This window comes from Salvia miltiorrhiza, chromosome 8, assembly GCF_028751815.1.
Source record: "Salvia miltiorrhiza cultivar Shanhuang (shh) chromosome 8, IMPLAD_Smil_shh, whole genome shotgun sequence".
Taxonomy (NCBI): Eukaryota; Viridiplantae; Streptophyta; class Magnoliopsida; order Lamiales; family Lamiaceae; genus Salvia; species Salvia miltiorrhiza.
In genome coordinates, this window is record NC_080394.1 from 23,395,866 (window position 1) to 23,411,907 (window position 16,042).

Consider the following 16,042-nt stretch of genomic DNA (forward strand, 5'->3'; position numbering starts at 1 on the left):
TATTACATATTTAGAATTTCAAATTGTAGAATTTTATGGTAAAATATGCAAGACTTCTAGGAACTCATTTCAACTTTGTTCTCAAAGTAAATTCTCTATTTTTATTTTATTTTTCATCTAGTAATTAGGGGGGGAAAATTAAAATTGTCCACTTCTCATAAATACAAGTTTTGATTATTGGATTTATTTATTGAGGCAACACCCTATTCTAGCCAAAATCATATAATAAAAATAAAGTTTAACTATACAGATAAAATTGTGAAAATAGTAACATTTCTTACCGTAATACTCTTATAGTGTGTATCTGTGTAAAATATAGTGTTACGCACTTTTTTATTTATTTATACGTAGTCGCGAAAAATATGTAACAGTACAATTACACATTTTTGCCAAAAAAAAATGTGAAATAATATAAAATACAATGTTACACGATTTTTACAATTTCGTGTAACAATGTAATTTATACTATTATGACAATGGGCAGCGATGTAAAAGTAGGAGTGAAGATGGCGGCTGGGAGGGGGCGCAAGCAAGGAGATAGGTGGGGATGTGGTGACGTGAAGCGGTGATGTAGCTAAACCGCCTCACCCTCGACTTCAAGCTCGTCTGCGAGCAGGTGTCTGGCAACGACAAAGACGTCAGCAAGCTCAACGTCCTCATCAAAGAGCTTCTCAATCCAACTTCCTCTGTTGTCCACAAGCTCTTCAACCGTCGTGAGAGAGATAGATACATAAAACTTTGAGCGGCAGCAGCGGGTGGCGACGACACTACAGAAGGTGGAAAGGGGGATGACAACGGTTAAGGTTAAGAGGGGAGGGGTTGTGTGAGTTTAGGAGGTGATTTTTATAGTTTTTTTTTAAAGAAATAAATTAAATCATTAAAGGTAAAATGGTACATTTACATCAAAAATATTAATTTTTCTAGTTTTTTATTTTCATGTGTACTTTTTCCTTTTACTAAATGAAAATGCATAGATTGACCTGTTAACTCTGTATTTATTTGGGGATAAAAAGTGTAATTGGCTAGAAATTATACTAGAGCTAAAATAAAAGCATAAACTTCAAGGGGCGCGTCTATGTGCGGGGATCGGATCTGGCTCAGACCTGACTCAATATCCTACCTTAATTTGATCTATTTATTTTGGTATGTACAAATTATCATTTTTATTAAAAATAATAATCATTTTCTATAATTGTCACTTTTAATCATAAGAATAGCCACTTATATTTGAAACACTAGTACTTAATTTTATGTGAATATTGTCACTTTTATTCATAAAAACGTACACTTTATTTATAAGATGAAACCGACACTTATTACTATTAAGCATAAGGATTGTTTCTTTTATTTAAAATACACTGTTACTTTTATCCATAACAACTGGCACTTTTTTATAAACAAATTATCAGTTTAGATTTGAATCGAATTTTGGATCAAGTACGGATAGGATTTGGGTCAACTAGACCCACACGTACCCAAGTTTTCATGATCTTCAAGTTGAAGCAAGATTTTGAGGCTGCTAGAGAATCCATAATGGTAGAGATCCTTTGGGGCTCTAAGGTCAACCCTTCCATAGCAAGGGGCTCTAGAATGGACTCTAAAAATTTCATTTACATTATCTTCAAATTAATTAAATTTATTTAAGATTAAAATAAATACTACTAAATTTTAAAAATAAAAAATAGAAGCTATATTTAATTAAAATTAAAAATAAAATCATTTTTTTATGTTTTTAAAATAAAAAAATACTAATTTCATTTGCAGTGCTAGCTAGACGCAAATTCAAGAGCTAGCACTTGAGCCAGGCAGTGCGGCATCACATCAGGTGCGAAAAGAAGCGATCTCTAGCCTGCGATTAGCACCCTACTATGATGCTCTTAGTGATGATCGAAACATATCAAATAATTCCATAGCAAGCCAAATTTTCTATCAACACAAGAAGTGCTAAAGGCACAGTAGAAAATTGGGTTAATGGATATAATGTACTCCCTTCGTTCTATTACAAATATTCCATTACTTTTGGGTACAAAGATTAAGAAGTGTGTAACTAGTAAATAAAGTGAGTTGGTTGAGATAAACAAATTTGAATTTGTAAAAAGTAGGTATATATAGAGAGAGAGTAGGTTGGATTGACCCATTAGTTAATGAATTTAATTAATCCCTTAATTATTTGCCAAGAAAAAAAAATGGAACATTTGTAATGGGACAACCCATTATGGAAACTGGGACACTTGTAATGGGATGAATGGAGCATTAAATTTTTATTAAATTCTGATTTTGCGTAATGGGATGTCCTTTAATTATTAAATCTATGCTCCGGGGTTTTTCTCGATGTACGACGTTCCAATTAGAGCAGGGATCCAATAACTACAAAGTAGTTGCATTTCGAGATAAGGGCACAAGGGAGTAAGGAACTAGTCGTGACAACTTTATAATAGCAACAAAAATGCCTCAAATCGAAGTAGTGAACAAAGAATTCTACCAAAATTAGTGGTTGACGAAGAACCCTAGTCTTATATAAAAAAGAGAACCCTAATTTGTAGGTTGTGAACTCAATTTATGCCCTAATTAACGAATTCCATATCAAATTACAACAAATGACGACATTTTTGTCTATGGGAAACATCAAACAAATCCTTAAAGTGGTGTATTTTATTTCAAAATTAAAAAGTCATGAGAAAAACAAAGAATTCACTAAAAGTTAGTGTATTTTACAACAAATAACCCTTTAATTTATAAGCTTCGCCGAACGACGTGGCCATGCTGACAATTTCGGGTGTCAGGTAAAGCTTTAAATTGGGCGAAATTGCAATTTATGGAAAAAATCAGAATCAATTGAAAGTTCATGTATTTTACGTTAATATTTGAAAGTCATGGTCAAAACTAGAATTCGCCAAAAGTTCATAGATTTTGGCGCTATATGCCTGATTTTAAAATATAACATGGTAATTATTAAACTATTAATTTAATTTTATTATTAATTAAAATTTCGATCAAATTTACTGCTTATATGATTAGCTAAATAATACTCCATCGTCCCTCAAAATTGTGGCTTTATTATTATATTGGGACATCAATGAAAATTATGGTCATTCCTTATTTGGAAATGATTTCACAAACTTTTTCTCCCACTATTTACAAAAATGTGTGAAACTCAATCTCTACTTAAACACAATTACCATATTTTTTCTTAAAACCCATGCCATCTCTTTTAGTCCACAATTTTTAGAGATGGATGAAGTATGATTTTATGCCAATTACTTGACTAACTATATCAACAATAAATTTAATTGAAATTTTTATTAATAATAAAATCAAATTAAATTTATAATTCAACAATTATTATATTATATTTTAAAATTTATATGTCAAATTAGAATGTGATAAAAATTCAACGAACTTTGAAATTCATCAAGAAATGTTTTTTTCGAAGCAAATACTTCATCCGTCCTTCAAATAACTTTTTTTATCCATTTTGGGACATTATCCCACCATTAATAATACATTATTTATTCTTACTTTTCAAATTTTCACCACTCTCAGTACTAATTAAAACATGAGTTAGACTTGGGTGCGGGCGCCCGCATGCTATGCGGCCCCGACCCAGATCAAACATGTATATAAAATATTTTAGTAAATTAAACCACAAGTAGTGTTTGGTTCATTGGTAATGCCTGCGCCTCTTATTCCAAAGGGACAAGGTTCGAAACCCCTTCCCCTCTATTTTGGGATTATTTTTCTTCACAACAATAACTACTTTTTACTTACAAAAAGTATACTTATAGAAATTTCCCCCCTTTTTTGGGATTATTTTTCTTCACAACAATAACTACTTTTTACTTACAAAAAGTATACATATAGAAACATAAGATATACATTTGTTTGCACAAATGTATACTTTTCTTCACAACAATAACTACTTTTTACTTACAAAATTATTTATTTGAGCAAATAACTAGAAGTATAAATTATAATAAATAAAAGTAACAATTATCGTGAACAAATATAATACTTTAGAAACATTATATTACATCATATCAATAGTTACTTTTTCGTACGACAATGATTACTTGATCAAATATACAAAATTACAAGTTCTAATGAGTAAAAATAATATTACTTTTATACATATCAATGATTACTTTTTCATACAATAATAATTATTTGATTAAATAACTAAAAGTATAAATTCTTAAGAATAAAAGTAACAATTATTGTGAACAAATGTAATAATATAGAAACGTTACATTTCATTGTAATAATAATTACTTTTTATTTTTTATTACGACAATAATTACTTGGCCAAATAGTTAAAAATAAAAGTACAAGCGAGTGAACATAACATTATTTTTTTTCACATCAATAAATACTTTTATTTACAATGATTATTACTTGAGCAAATAACTAAAAGAATAAACATAAACATTATTTTCAAGAAATGTAATGTTTCAAACCTAAACACTGAATGTATACTTTTATTTTATCTAAGATATACATTTTCATGCTTAAATGTATACTTATGTGAATATAAGTATTAACCATCATCCAATATATTTTAAACCTAAACACTGAATACTAAACCCTAAATGAGGAATACTAAACCCTAGTCATATTCAATAATAAAACCTAGTCATTCAATAATAAATCCAAATGGCAATATTTACTTTTATTTTATCTAAGATATACATTTCCATGCTTAAATGTATACTTATGTGAATATAAGTATTAACCATCATTTAATATTTTGTAAACACTGAATACTAAATCCTAAATAGGGAATACTAAACTCTAAACACTGAATATTAAACCCTAACCATTCAATAATAAACTCAAATGACAATATTTACTTTTATTTTATCTAAGGTATACATTTTCATGCATAAATGTATACTTATGTGAATATTAGTATTAATCATCATTCAATATTTTTAAAACCTAAATACGGAATACTAAACCCTAAAAGTACTATTACTTTTGCTTACACAAATAATTATTTGATCAAATAACTAAAAATACAAATTCTCATAAATAAAAGTAATAATTATCGTGAACAAATGTAATTATTTAGAAATATTACATTTAGTTATTTTATCAAATTATTATTATTGTAAGAAAAAATAATTATTAATATGTATAAAAATAATTATTGATATGTATAATTATTTCAAAACCCAAAAAACGCAAAAAAAGAAGAAGAAGAAGAAGAAGAAAAGCACAAAACCGCAAAAAAAAGCACAAAACCAAGAAAATGGGTTATGAGTTTTGAAATCGTGACCTTGATTAAAAAGAAAGCCACTACCGCTGCGTTGTCACATAATTATGTGTATTATTTGTCAAAATATATATACATAGATTTAGTAGGCGGGTGACCGCATGGCATGCGGCCACCCGCACGCAAGTTTTTGCGTTAAAACATATTTTCATCAGTATAACATTTTTTCACTATTCCTTCTGTCCTCAAAAAATTTGCCTCAATTTGTTTTTGATGTCCCCAAAAAATTTGCCCCAATCTCCTTATTTTTTATACATGATTTTATTATTAATTTTACAATTATAATCTTTTAAATATTATTTTTATACATCAAATAATTTTTTTATTAATTTTTATTAAAATTCCTGCCTTTATTTGGGGCCAAATTTTTGAGAGGCGGAGTAACTAACAAGAATGATAAGCTGTGCAGATATTTTATAAGAATAGTAAATTTGGACAAGAGTAGAAAAGGCCCAATATTAAATATTTATAAATGTAGAATTGTGTCAGTTAGCTAACTATGCTTTGTCTGTTTGTGCTTCTTGCTCTTTGTCTTTTAGATTAGCTTAAACAAAACCAACCGCTTCAGCCAAGACTATTCAGTATTCACAATCTCTCTCTCTCTCTTCAATTATTTAATGAAGAAGCCCTCCTGACACCAAAATAGTGAAGAGGAGGAATCCCAAAATCTGGGATTTTCAGAGAATCTAGGACAGATTGCTTCTGTGTGTTTTCTCTTTCCACCAGGGGAGAGAGAGAGGTTACAAGAATTGGTGAGAAATGCAGACCGTTCCTTCTATAACAAGAGTAGTGAATGGCAGCAGCTTCAGTCTCAATATCTCTCTCAAAATCAAGAATCTCAAGCCCCACTCCTTTTCCACTCCTTCCAAGATTTTGAATTGTGAAATTCCTAACTCTCCTTCACCCCCACATGTGTCGGGTATGATCAAAATCCCTTCTTTTCTCTCTCTCTCTTCTTTGTGGGAAATCTGATCAACAAAATTTTGAGAACCTCTTCAATTAAATTCATTGTGATTTATAGCGTTTGCTGATATTTTCTTAATTGCATATGATGAAATTGCATATTGTCATTTATCGTGTGTCAGTCTATTGAGGACTGGCTTGATGTTGAAATACAGAATTTTGGATTTTCATATGATGAAATTGCATATTCATTTGGAGAGGTTGAGATGCGTATATCAGCAAAGTTATACCACTTATTCAATATTGGGTAATTTTGTGGAGGGAGAAATTTTTAAGTGCAAAAATAAGGCTGTTAAGCATTATTTTAGAGAGCTCAAGGTGTTCAAATCAGCACAATTTTTTAGGCTTATTCGATCTTTTCCTACTGTTCTATGAAAAGGTTTAGAAGTCTTGAAAGTAGATAGACTAGAAAGTTTCTTTGATAGTACTATATTTTTCGGTTTGTAGTGCTTCTGCTTATACAATTTGTTAGCAAGCAAGGTGGAAATGTTTGCTTTGTTGACGTATCGGAATCCATTTTAGCAGAACGTGTTTCGTGTGTAGTTTTGGAGATTCTATAATTGGTGAAATATTGAGAGAAGAGATATTATTGAGAAGTTCGTTTTAAGATGTAACGTTGCTTCAGTTACAAATGCTCGGCTCATGATTGTGAATACGCACGTCTAAGTTGTTGAGCATGGATTGTGAAATGGTACAACAAAGGGATTCTCTTTGTAGGGCTTTGCAGGGCAAGTCAAGTGGCTGAGCTATTCCCGACAACGTCTCCTGAGATTGTTGTTCGGGAGGCTAGGATAGAGGACTGTTGGGAAGTGGCTGAGACGCACTGCAGTTGCTTCTTTCCCGAATACTCTTTCCCTCTAGACTTTGTGTTGAGATTCGACAGGCTTGTTGGCATGCTGTTTGGGTTCTCGATACCTAAGGGCTGCGAAAGAACCTGCCTGGTTGCCGTGATTGGGAGGTCTGGTGAAGATTCGTTTTTTATAGGGAGCGATGAGTTCAAAATCGGAGGTCTTGAGGGGAAGATTAGTCTGAACAAAGGGTACGTTGCTGGGATTCTTACTGTTGATACTGTAGCCGATTTTTTACCAAGAAAAGGACCTCTTCGACAGAGAAGGTAAGTTTTATGATAGTTGTCTTCCTCATTAGTGATTGATATATGCTGAAGTTGTTGATTATGGATTGTTAGACAATCTAGTTAATCTTATCCCAGATTTCTGACTTAATTTCAAACAAATTAAAATTACTCGCTACCTTTGTCGGATAGCTTGATTGATTTTTCTTGCTTTGCTCTGTCTAGCCACATATGAGTGGGTATTAAGGTGCATAAAAGTTTACTGATCATAGAATTATTCATAATTTACTATTGAAAAGAATTGAGTTCAAGGTTATCGTTGTCGAGAAGATCACGCAAGAATTCAATATTCTGAAACCCGAATAACATGAGTGAAAAAAAGATAACAATCTATGAGAAGAGAGAATGGAGTGCAGGAACGCAAGATACAATTTTGATATATACAAAGAAATGCGGTTCTCGATTAGTGTCAACTATTTGTTGAGAAAGTAGAGAAGAAAATCCTTAAGTAGGAGCATATTATGCGTGTATGAGTAGGCAATCTCGTGACTAAGAGCCAATTTTAGGAGCTGTGTATTATCCTACTCACTTAGATTCTCTCTTTTAATTTCGTAGTTCATCTTATTTGAATTTCAAGACTAAATATGCATGCTGATTGAATAGAAAAATTCCTATGCCATGCCCTCTGCTGTGGATCATATACATGTCGTGTTCATAATGCTGACGGCTCAACTCATTTCCAGCTGAGTTCAGTTCTACACGCCTCATGTAATAATATTAAAGTCACCCCAACACATTCCTTTGTTTGAAACGATTCATATGTCCAAGAAAATTCTTGAAAAATCTTCAGTGCTAATCATCTTAACTTCATACTGTAGTGATCTCATTAGTTTTCTGAAAGTTTTCCAAAACTGTGGAAAATTGATACAAGAATTTTCCATTGTGGACAGGAGAGGAGTTGCATACATATCAAACGTTGCTGTGAGGGAGAATTTCCGTAGAAAGGGGATTGCAAAGCAGCTAATAGCTAAAGCCGAGGCAAAGGCTAAAGCGTGGGGATGCCGTGCCATTGCTTTGCATTGTGATCTCAGCAACCCGGGAGCCACGAAGCTCTACACTAGCCAGGGTTTCAAGATCATCAAGATCCCAGAGGGGGCCAACTGGCCTCATCCAAGGCTTGCAGCCGATGTGCAGTTCAACTTCATGATGAAGCTCCTCGACTCCAAATTAAACCCTCCAAGTAATATTTAGGTAACAAAAAGAAAATATACGCGATTTTTATTGTGAACAATTGCCAAAATAAAATAAAATGGAGAGTAGGATGGAGATAAGATGTAGATATTGGATAAGTTTTGGTGGTGGAATGTAGTGATTGTGGCTGTTAGATGTTGTACGTTGTGAAATTTGTTTGTTATAAGATATGTGATGGTAAAAGGCAGCAGTCAGCAAAGAAGCTATACACCTCTTTCTTCTTCTTCTTCTTCACCACGATATTATTGGTTGTTAGAGCATCTGCAACGCATCTACTCGAGCGCCTACTCGAGTAGAGCGTTGCACTCGAGTAGGGCGTTGCAGGGGGGCCTTACTCGAGGCCTACTCGATCCTTCGAGTATACACGAGTGATGTATTTTTTATTTTTTTTAATTCTCCTCCTCTTTAAAAATCTCTCTCCTCTTTAAAAACTAAAAAAATTAAGTAGGCTATCAAGTAACCCCAATAAAGCACTATTTACTCAATTTGATTCTCCACTATCAAGTAGGCTATCAAGTAAACCCATTGCGGATGCTCTTATCAACATATCTCGTAGTTCTTTCTTAAATTTGGTTCTTGTTTTTTGGTTTTTGGGTATAATATGGACATCAACTAGTTAGGTGTGTAATTGAACTAGCTCAAATTTGATTCGTTTTTAATCAAATCTAGAGTGTTATATATCGATCAATAGTTCGAAGCTCATAAGAATTGAATTTAAACAATTTTTTTAAATTTATATTTAGATTTTAATATTTGTAATTTTTTAAGAATAAATTATTTTATCTTCTAATCTTTGTGTAAAGTTTAATCAACCTATATAACTGGGACGAATGAAGTATATTTTTTTTTACTAAAATCCATTATGCTATTATAACATATAAATTTACTTGCCATTAAAACACATATAAAGTTACTTGAAACTTAAATGCATATTACTTAGTTAAAGTATGAAATTTTAAATTGTACTAAGTTGATAGTGTTATATTTTCAAGCCAGTAACTCAACTTGTTTGTTCGCGAATTTATGGTAAAGTATTGTTATGATTAAATTTGAGTCATTGATTTAAGAAAGATTCGGTAAATGAGCTTGAAGAAGTACCTATGGAGTCGAAATAATTTGATTTATTTATAGTATGCAATAATCAAGAGTGCAAATGAATAACATTCTTTTGGGCTTCAGTGGCACATCTCCAAATGGGCTTTTGTAATTGATTGGGAGTTATATGGGCCATTTGTGATATCATTTTACAGGGTAATTTTATTCATAGCCCCTATTTTACTTAATGTAGCCCCATATAAAAAATAATAATAATAAATAATTATAAATTTACTAATTTATCCCATAAGTTACGGCCTTTAAATAAAATATGATTATCCTTTTAATAAAATTAACTCTGCATGTATAGCTATTAGCCCCAATCACAGTCCCCATCTTCTTCTTCGTAAATCTCCCTGCTTGTGTGTATTGCCTCAATCAAAAAGCCCCACATCTTCTTCTTCCTAAAATCTACCTGTTGTGCCTTCTTCCCAAATCTGTCGTCGCCTCCTCCCTCGATTTCCGGCAACCACCTCCGGCTTCAATTTCGACGAAGGCCACCGTCTTCACCCTCTCACGATCCGAACAACAACAATGGTGAGCAGAGTCGCTTCGCTGCCGGTGCTATCGGCCAACAACAACGATCAAAATAGAGGATCAACTTTTGCAAGATATACAATAAGGTTTTTTCTATATAGATATACCAAATACACCAAGAAATGAGCCTATGAAAAATCAATTTTCTCAAAATTTAAATTTATCGTCGAAACTGATATCGTCGTCCGATACGATCTGGAGGCGGAGTTTCTTAGGAGGGAGGTTAATTTGATGAGAAGATTGGTGTCATGTAAAGAAGCTGCCTCACTAAATCGCAATGGCCATTGATAGCAGCCCAATCTTTCGGAGAAGTAAACCACCATTGATCTATTGTGCTATCCCATCTCAACGGGATGTATGTGGAAGGAGGAGGAGGAGAATTCATTTGAATTTATCTACAAACCTAACTCAGTTGCTAAGTGTGTTCACGAAAAGTTTGTAATTTCTTTTTATTTTTGTTTGGTAAAAGAAGAAAAGAGAAAGGGAAGAAGACTAGCAGAGGTAATCGAGGTAATCCTCTGAACCATTAAAGAAGGCTATACAAGGAGGCTATATGAATTATAAATTTAAGGGAAAATTGCACCTAAATACACAAACTTTGTCGAAAATCCATATTTGACGCGAAGTTAGGATTTTACATTTTAATACACCAATTTAAGAAGTTGTTCAATTTTGACACAATTTTGAATTCCGGCGACCGGGATATTGACGTGGCAGCCGGAATCGCCACGTCATCACCACGTCACACACACACACACACTCCACTCTCTCTCTCTCACACCCCACTCTCTCTCTCCTTCCACACGTCAGCTCCCCCCTCCCCCCAGCCACCCCGGTCGGACCCTCCTCCTCCCCACACCACCGCCGTCGAGCCCCCAACCGTAAACCCTCCCTCCCGCCGTCGAGCCCCCAGCCGCAAACCCTCACTCTCTCTCACCTTCCCCAAACACCTTACACCACCTCCCAAACTCATATGGCGCCTCCCCTCAGATCCAGACGGCGGAGGGCACTCGGCGGTGGGAGATCCCCTCAAATCCAGAGCTAGGGTTTTTGTCTCGCCAAGCTGCCACTGCAGCGCCGTCGCCTCCTCTCTGGTCAAGGGCGTGTCATCATCGCACGAACACCAGAAAACTCAGATCGAATTTTCCCCGCGAATGAGAAGTCCCGTCCCCGCCTCCTTTCCTGCCCCGCCGAATCGCGCCACCACTGAACGAATTCACGCCACCATCAAACGAGACGTCAAAGGGCGGCGCTGTTGCTGCTCTTCGAGCTTTGGTAGAGAGAGAGAGAGAGAACATAGAGACAAGGGTGACGACGGTGGGAGGGAGGGTTTACGGTTGGGGGCTCGACGGCGGTGGTGTGGGGAGGAGGAGGGTCCGACCGGGGTGGCTGGGGGGAGGGGGGAGCTGACGTGTGGAAGGAGAGAGAGAGTGGGGTGTGAGAGAGAGAGAGTGGAGTGTGTGTGTGTGTGTGACGTGGTGATGACGTGGCGATTCCGGCTGCCACGTCAATATCCCGGTCGCCGGAATTCAAAATTGTGTCAAAATTGAACAACTTCTTAAATTGGTGTATTAAAATGTAAAATCCTAACTTCGCGTCAAATATGGATTTTCGACAAAGTTTGTGTATTTAGGTGCAATTTTCCCTAAATTTAACTATAATATGAATTATATTTAATTGGAAGCTATATGAATTGTAGGACAAATTTGTAAACTTATAATTATTTTTTATTATTATTTTATACAAGAGGCTATATTGAATAAAATGAGGGTTGTGAATAAAATCACCCTTTTGTAAATAAACTTCAAAGTTAGTTATGTCACAACTAACCTAATAGAAATAAACAAGAGTAACTAATTAAAGCACTTTTATACGCTCATACAAAATTGGGCTAACCCAACTTTCGTGTCAAATTGGCCCCAAAATTGTTTCCTGTTCAAATCCGGACCTAATATTTAGGGATATTGCTGTGTAAATATTCGAAATTTTCCCATTTTTTAGTTTTACATCCAAATTTTAAAGTCTGTCTATAAATAAATGGAGTTTTTTTTTTGCACACGATTTCAAAATACTTCTAAATCATTGCTGACATGGCAGTCAGATTGATTGACGTGACAGTTTCACACTTTCTAAGACATGGTCGTTTTTGTTCCAACGTTTTTTAATTTTTGTATTTAGGGCATTTTAGCGGGATTATTTTTGCAGAATAGATTAGGAATCAAAATTGAAAATTGAGAAGAGATTTGGGCAACGAACTATAACGAGAAGAACTGAGCGAAGTAAGAAGAAGAAGTGTAACAAGTCGACAACATCATGAAACTAGCTCGTAGATGAATAGTGGCACTGAAACTCAAATCTTCTGGCTTGGGATCGGGGTCGGCGAAAGGAACAAGATTGGGAAACAGAGAAAGGGATGAAAATTTGGGACTGGGGTCTGGGAGCTGGGAAGTGGGAAGCAAAGGGGACGACAAATTTTTTTTTGGGGGGAGGGGCGGTGTTTTTCTATTTTCTTTTTTAGATTTCAATTTGGTTAAAATAAAATTTTTACTTTAAACTATTAGTAAATATTGAAATAGAATAATTAAAGAGTATTTTAGTAAGAATGTTTATAATTGATATATTTTTAATATTATGATTATTATTAACCTTGGTTTAAGTAAAATGATTATTTTAATATTTGAGCCGAGTAAGACGGCTCTAAGGAGATTTACCTAGAAAAAGGAGGAGGAACAGAGTAGTCACTCGTCTCTTCACTTTGGGCTTTCCCTTTCACTAGAACGAAGCGTGAAAGGGATGGATGTCTGACGGGTTGAAACAACCTATCTTGAAAACAATAGTATTGACTATTGATAGGAGTAATGGGGTTCGAATCCCTCTCCATCCACGAGGTCATAAGTTATCTTTTGCCTCATCTATAGATAATAATGAATCGGATCGACTTGACTGATCATATTTTGTCTCGTCGAAAAAGTTTATCCGGTGTAAAATAAAAAAGAATATAAAGTTCATGTATCTATAGGTAAATTTTAAAATTCGATTGTAAAATCAGAAAATGGAAAAAGTTCAAATATTCACGTGCTAATACTCCAAACTTTTATAGCATTACATGCAATTGAGTGGATTAATGACTAGGTCTTACGACCTCCAATCATATTCAACAATTATTGATTCAATTAGGGATTGAAATAACAAAGGGTTATGATAGAATTGCATTAGAGTCAACAGAAATTAAGACGCAAAATTAACTCAAAAAAGAAGAAGAAATTGAGACGCAAAATTCGAATTAAAGTAAAACAAATATTATTATTATTATTATTATTATTATTAGTAAGACGCAAAATTCTAATTAAGAGAATCGCTGTGTCCATTCATTTATGAATATGGGGGAAATTTATATTTAGCCTATAAAATAAATAATATATTCAATAGAGCCACAAGTATAAAACTATAGTAAAAGTAGCCATTTTATAGTAAAAAGACAAGTATATCCTCAGTGAGGACCACAAATAATATAACTATAATATATTAAAAAAAATCAACAAAAATCCCTCTCTTTCTCTTCTCTCTCTCGATTTTTTAGTATCTGCAAAAATAACTCTCTCTCTCTCGATTGTTCGAATACTTAAACCAAAATTAGGCATAATTACTTTCTAAGGCCAACAGTTTGTTATCTAAAAAAAAAAAAATAGCCGAACAGTTGATGCATATATGTTGTCTGTTGACCAATTGGTGGGGCGACTAAGGGAACCAATCAATTTGCTAACTTCGTTTATTTCCAAAGGTCCAAAATTTCTAAGATAGTTGTTAGATTAATGAAAGTTAAAACTTACAACTTTGTAAGAGAATCCACATAAATATTAATGAAGTAACTTAATATTTATACGAATAATGAGTCATATTGTTGTTTTGAAGACAATGTTGTGTAAAGATTATGAAAACTACTCAATTGACTCATTGCACCAATTTATAATGATGGATCAATTCAAAAATCGATCTAAAATCAATCATCCTATACGGTGCACGAGATTAGGGTACACGAATCATTCGTGTACCCTAATCTCGTGCACCGTATAGGATGACTGATTTTAGATCGATTTTTAAATTAATCGATCATTATAAATTGGTGCAATGAGCCAATTGAGTAGTTTTTATAATCTTTACTAAGAATGTCTTTAAAACAACAATATGGCTTATTATTCGTATAAATCTTAAGTTACTTCATTAATATTTATGTGGATTCTCTTACAAAGTTCTAAGTTTCAACTTTCACTAATCTAATAGAGAATTCAATAAAATTATGTTAAGTAAGTTTATTTTGAGATTTGAAGCATAATTCTCAATGAAAATGAAAATGTTAACATCCATATCGATGCCAAATCATTTAAAAGTATGTTATTTGATTTCGTGTCTAGTGTCGTGTCCAAAAGGTAATAGTCGTGTACAATATCTCGTGCACACTTGAACATGTTCTTCAATACACGACATAGTACACAAAATAAGACACAATACCTGTAAATAGATACACGAAAGAGTACACAGAACCAATAAACATAAACACGAAACAGTACACGAAAGCTGTTTTTATTTATTAATATCAATTGCACGAAGTCGTACACAAAACCTATTTCTTCAGTACACGAATAGTACACGAAATCTATAAATTAGAACACAAAGACATACACGAAACCTGGCATCATCCACAGTTATCAAGTGCACGAAATTGTACACAAAAACCTGGTTCTTCAGTACACAAATAGTACACGATTACATAATTTAAGCACAATTTCATCCTACAACCAACAAAAGCTCCAACAATCCATCCATCCACAATAACAACATAGTCCAAAATGATAAGCGCTGGAGTCGCGCCGGAGAGGGAAGCGCCGGAGTCGCGCTGGAGAGAGAGAGAGGAGCGGAGAGAGAAGAGAAGCACCTTCTATTTTCTAATCTGCAAAACAAGTTAATCTGCAAAACAAAGATACGAAAAAAAGTACTCAACAGCTCACTATAAGTCTCCATTTTGTTTCATATCCTTAATGAACAGACCCCACCGTCTTCTTCACATCACAAGCCCACGAAATGAGCTTCATATTTAAAATTAAAAAAGAAAAGAAAAAAGAGTAGCTGATAAAAACACAAAGCAAGTTAATTAAGAAAGCAATTTATCATCGATTTGGCAAATGCAATGAGTATAGATATGTCGTCCAATCTCCCCCCTTCTCAGCCCAGAGATCTTTTCGCCTCTGCTCCAGCTCTCTCACTCTCTCTTGTACTCTCCCTCTCTCTCTCTCTACTTTCCTTTTTCTTTTTAAATAAAATAGTAAATAAATTGTTTTGCATGTAATTTCGAATTAGTTACGTGGTTTTTTAATTTTATTCTCGTTTTTGTGAAAGGCTGGTATTTTCCAAGGTGGCGGAGGCGAGGTGGAGGAGGGGGAGGGCGGGATCGGCGGCGACGCAGTGGAGATAAGCAGCGAGAATTCCGGCGCCGGCAAGTCGCGGTCGGACGACTACTACGAGTTGGCAGCGGAGGGATTAATGGATGATGAAGATGAAGATGAAAATGACGGCGGCGGCGGCAAGAAGAGGAAGAGGAAGAAATATCACAGACACACACCCCAACAGATTCGAGAAATGGAAGCGTATGTTTCTCTCTTTAGTCTCCTCCACACACACACACATGTGTATGTGTGAAAATTACATTCACCATTTTCAAGTTCGTATTAATTTATGTTTGTAATTTCTAGCATGTTCCATTTTTATTTGAGATATATGATGAATATGGCCGGAGAAATCAAAGGAGTAGATTAACGGCTTAAAGAAATAATCAAACAAAGTTAATTGTGATGTCA

General features: G+C 34.2%; 2 protein-coding genes across 2 annotated transcripts; both read left to right on the forward strand.

The window, feature by feature from the left end:
• Positions 1-5,747: 5,747 nt before the first annotated feature.
• LOC131001977 (GCN5-related N-acetyltransferase 4, chloroplastic-like) lies at positions 5,748-8,757 on the forward strand. The gene is made up of 3 exons (XM_057928641.1): positions 5,748-6,191; positions 6,953-7,349; positions 8,258-8,757. The coding sequence occupies exons 1-3, from the start codon at positions 6,032-6,034 to the stop codon at positions 8,556-8,558; spliced, it is 858 nt and encodes a 285-aa protein (XP_057784624.1). The 5' UTR covers positions 5,748-6,031; the 3' UTR covers positions 8,559-8,757.
• A 6,309-nt stretch (positions 8,758-15,066) lies between these two features.
• LOC131001978 (homeobox-leucine zipper protein GLABRA 2-like) lies at positions 15,067-16,042 on the forward strand. The gene is made up of 2 exons (XM_057928642.1): positions 15,067-15,459; positions 15,585-16,042. Exons 1-2 carry the CDS (start codon positions 15,376-15,378, stop codon positions 15,882-15,884), a joined length of 384 nt encoding a protein of 127 aa, XP_057784625.1. The 5' UTR covers positions 15,067-15,375; the 3' UTR covers positions 15,885-16,042.

What these genes read in the sequence shown, in the direction of transcription:
- LOC131001977 (XM_057928641.1), top strand. Translation starts at nt 6,032, where the DNA reads ATGCAGACCGTTCCTTCTATAACAAGAGTAGTGAATGGCAGCAGCTTC. An exon ending in TTCACCCCCACATGTGTCGG is followed by an intron (nt 6,192 to 6,952) that starts GTATGATCAAAA and finishes TTCTCTTTGTAG; the next exon opens with GGCTTTGCAGGGCAAGTCAA. An exon ending in GGACCTCTTCGACAGAGAAG is followed by an intron (nt 7,350 to 8,257) that starts GTAAGTTTTATG and finishes CATTGTGGACAG; the next exon opens with GAGAGGAGTTGCATACATAT.
- LOC131001978 (XM_057928642.1), top strand. Translation starts at nt 15,376, where the DNA reads ATGAGTATAGATATGTCGTCCAATCTCCCCCCTTCTCAGCCCAGAGAT. An exon ending in CAGCTCTCTCACTCTCTCTT is followed by an intron (nt 15,460 to 15,584) that starts GTACTCTCCCTC and finishes TTTTTGTGAAAG; the next exon opens with GCTGGTATTTTCCAAGGTGG.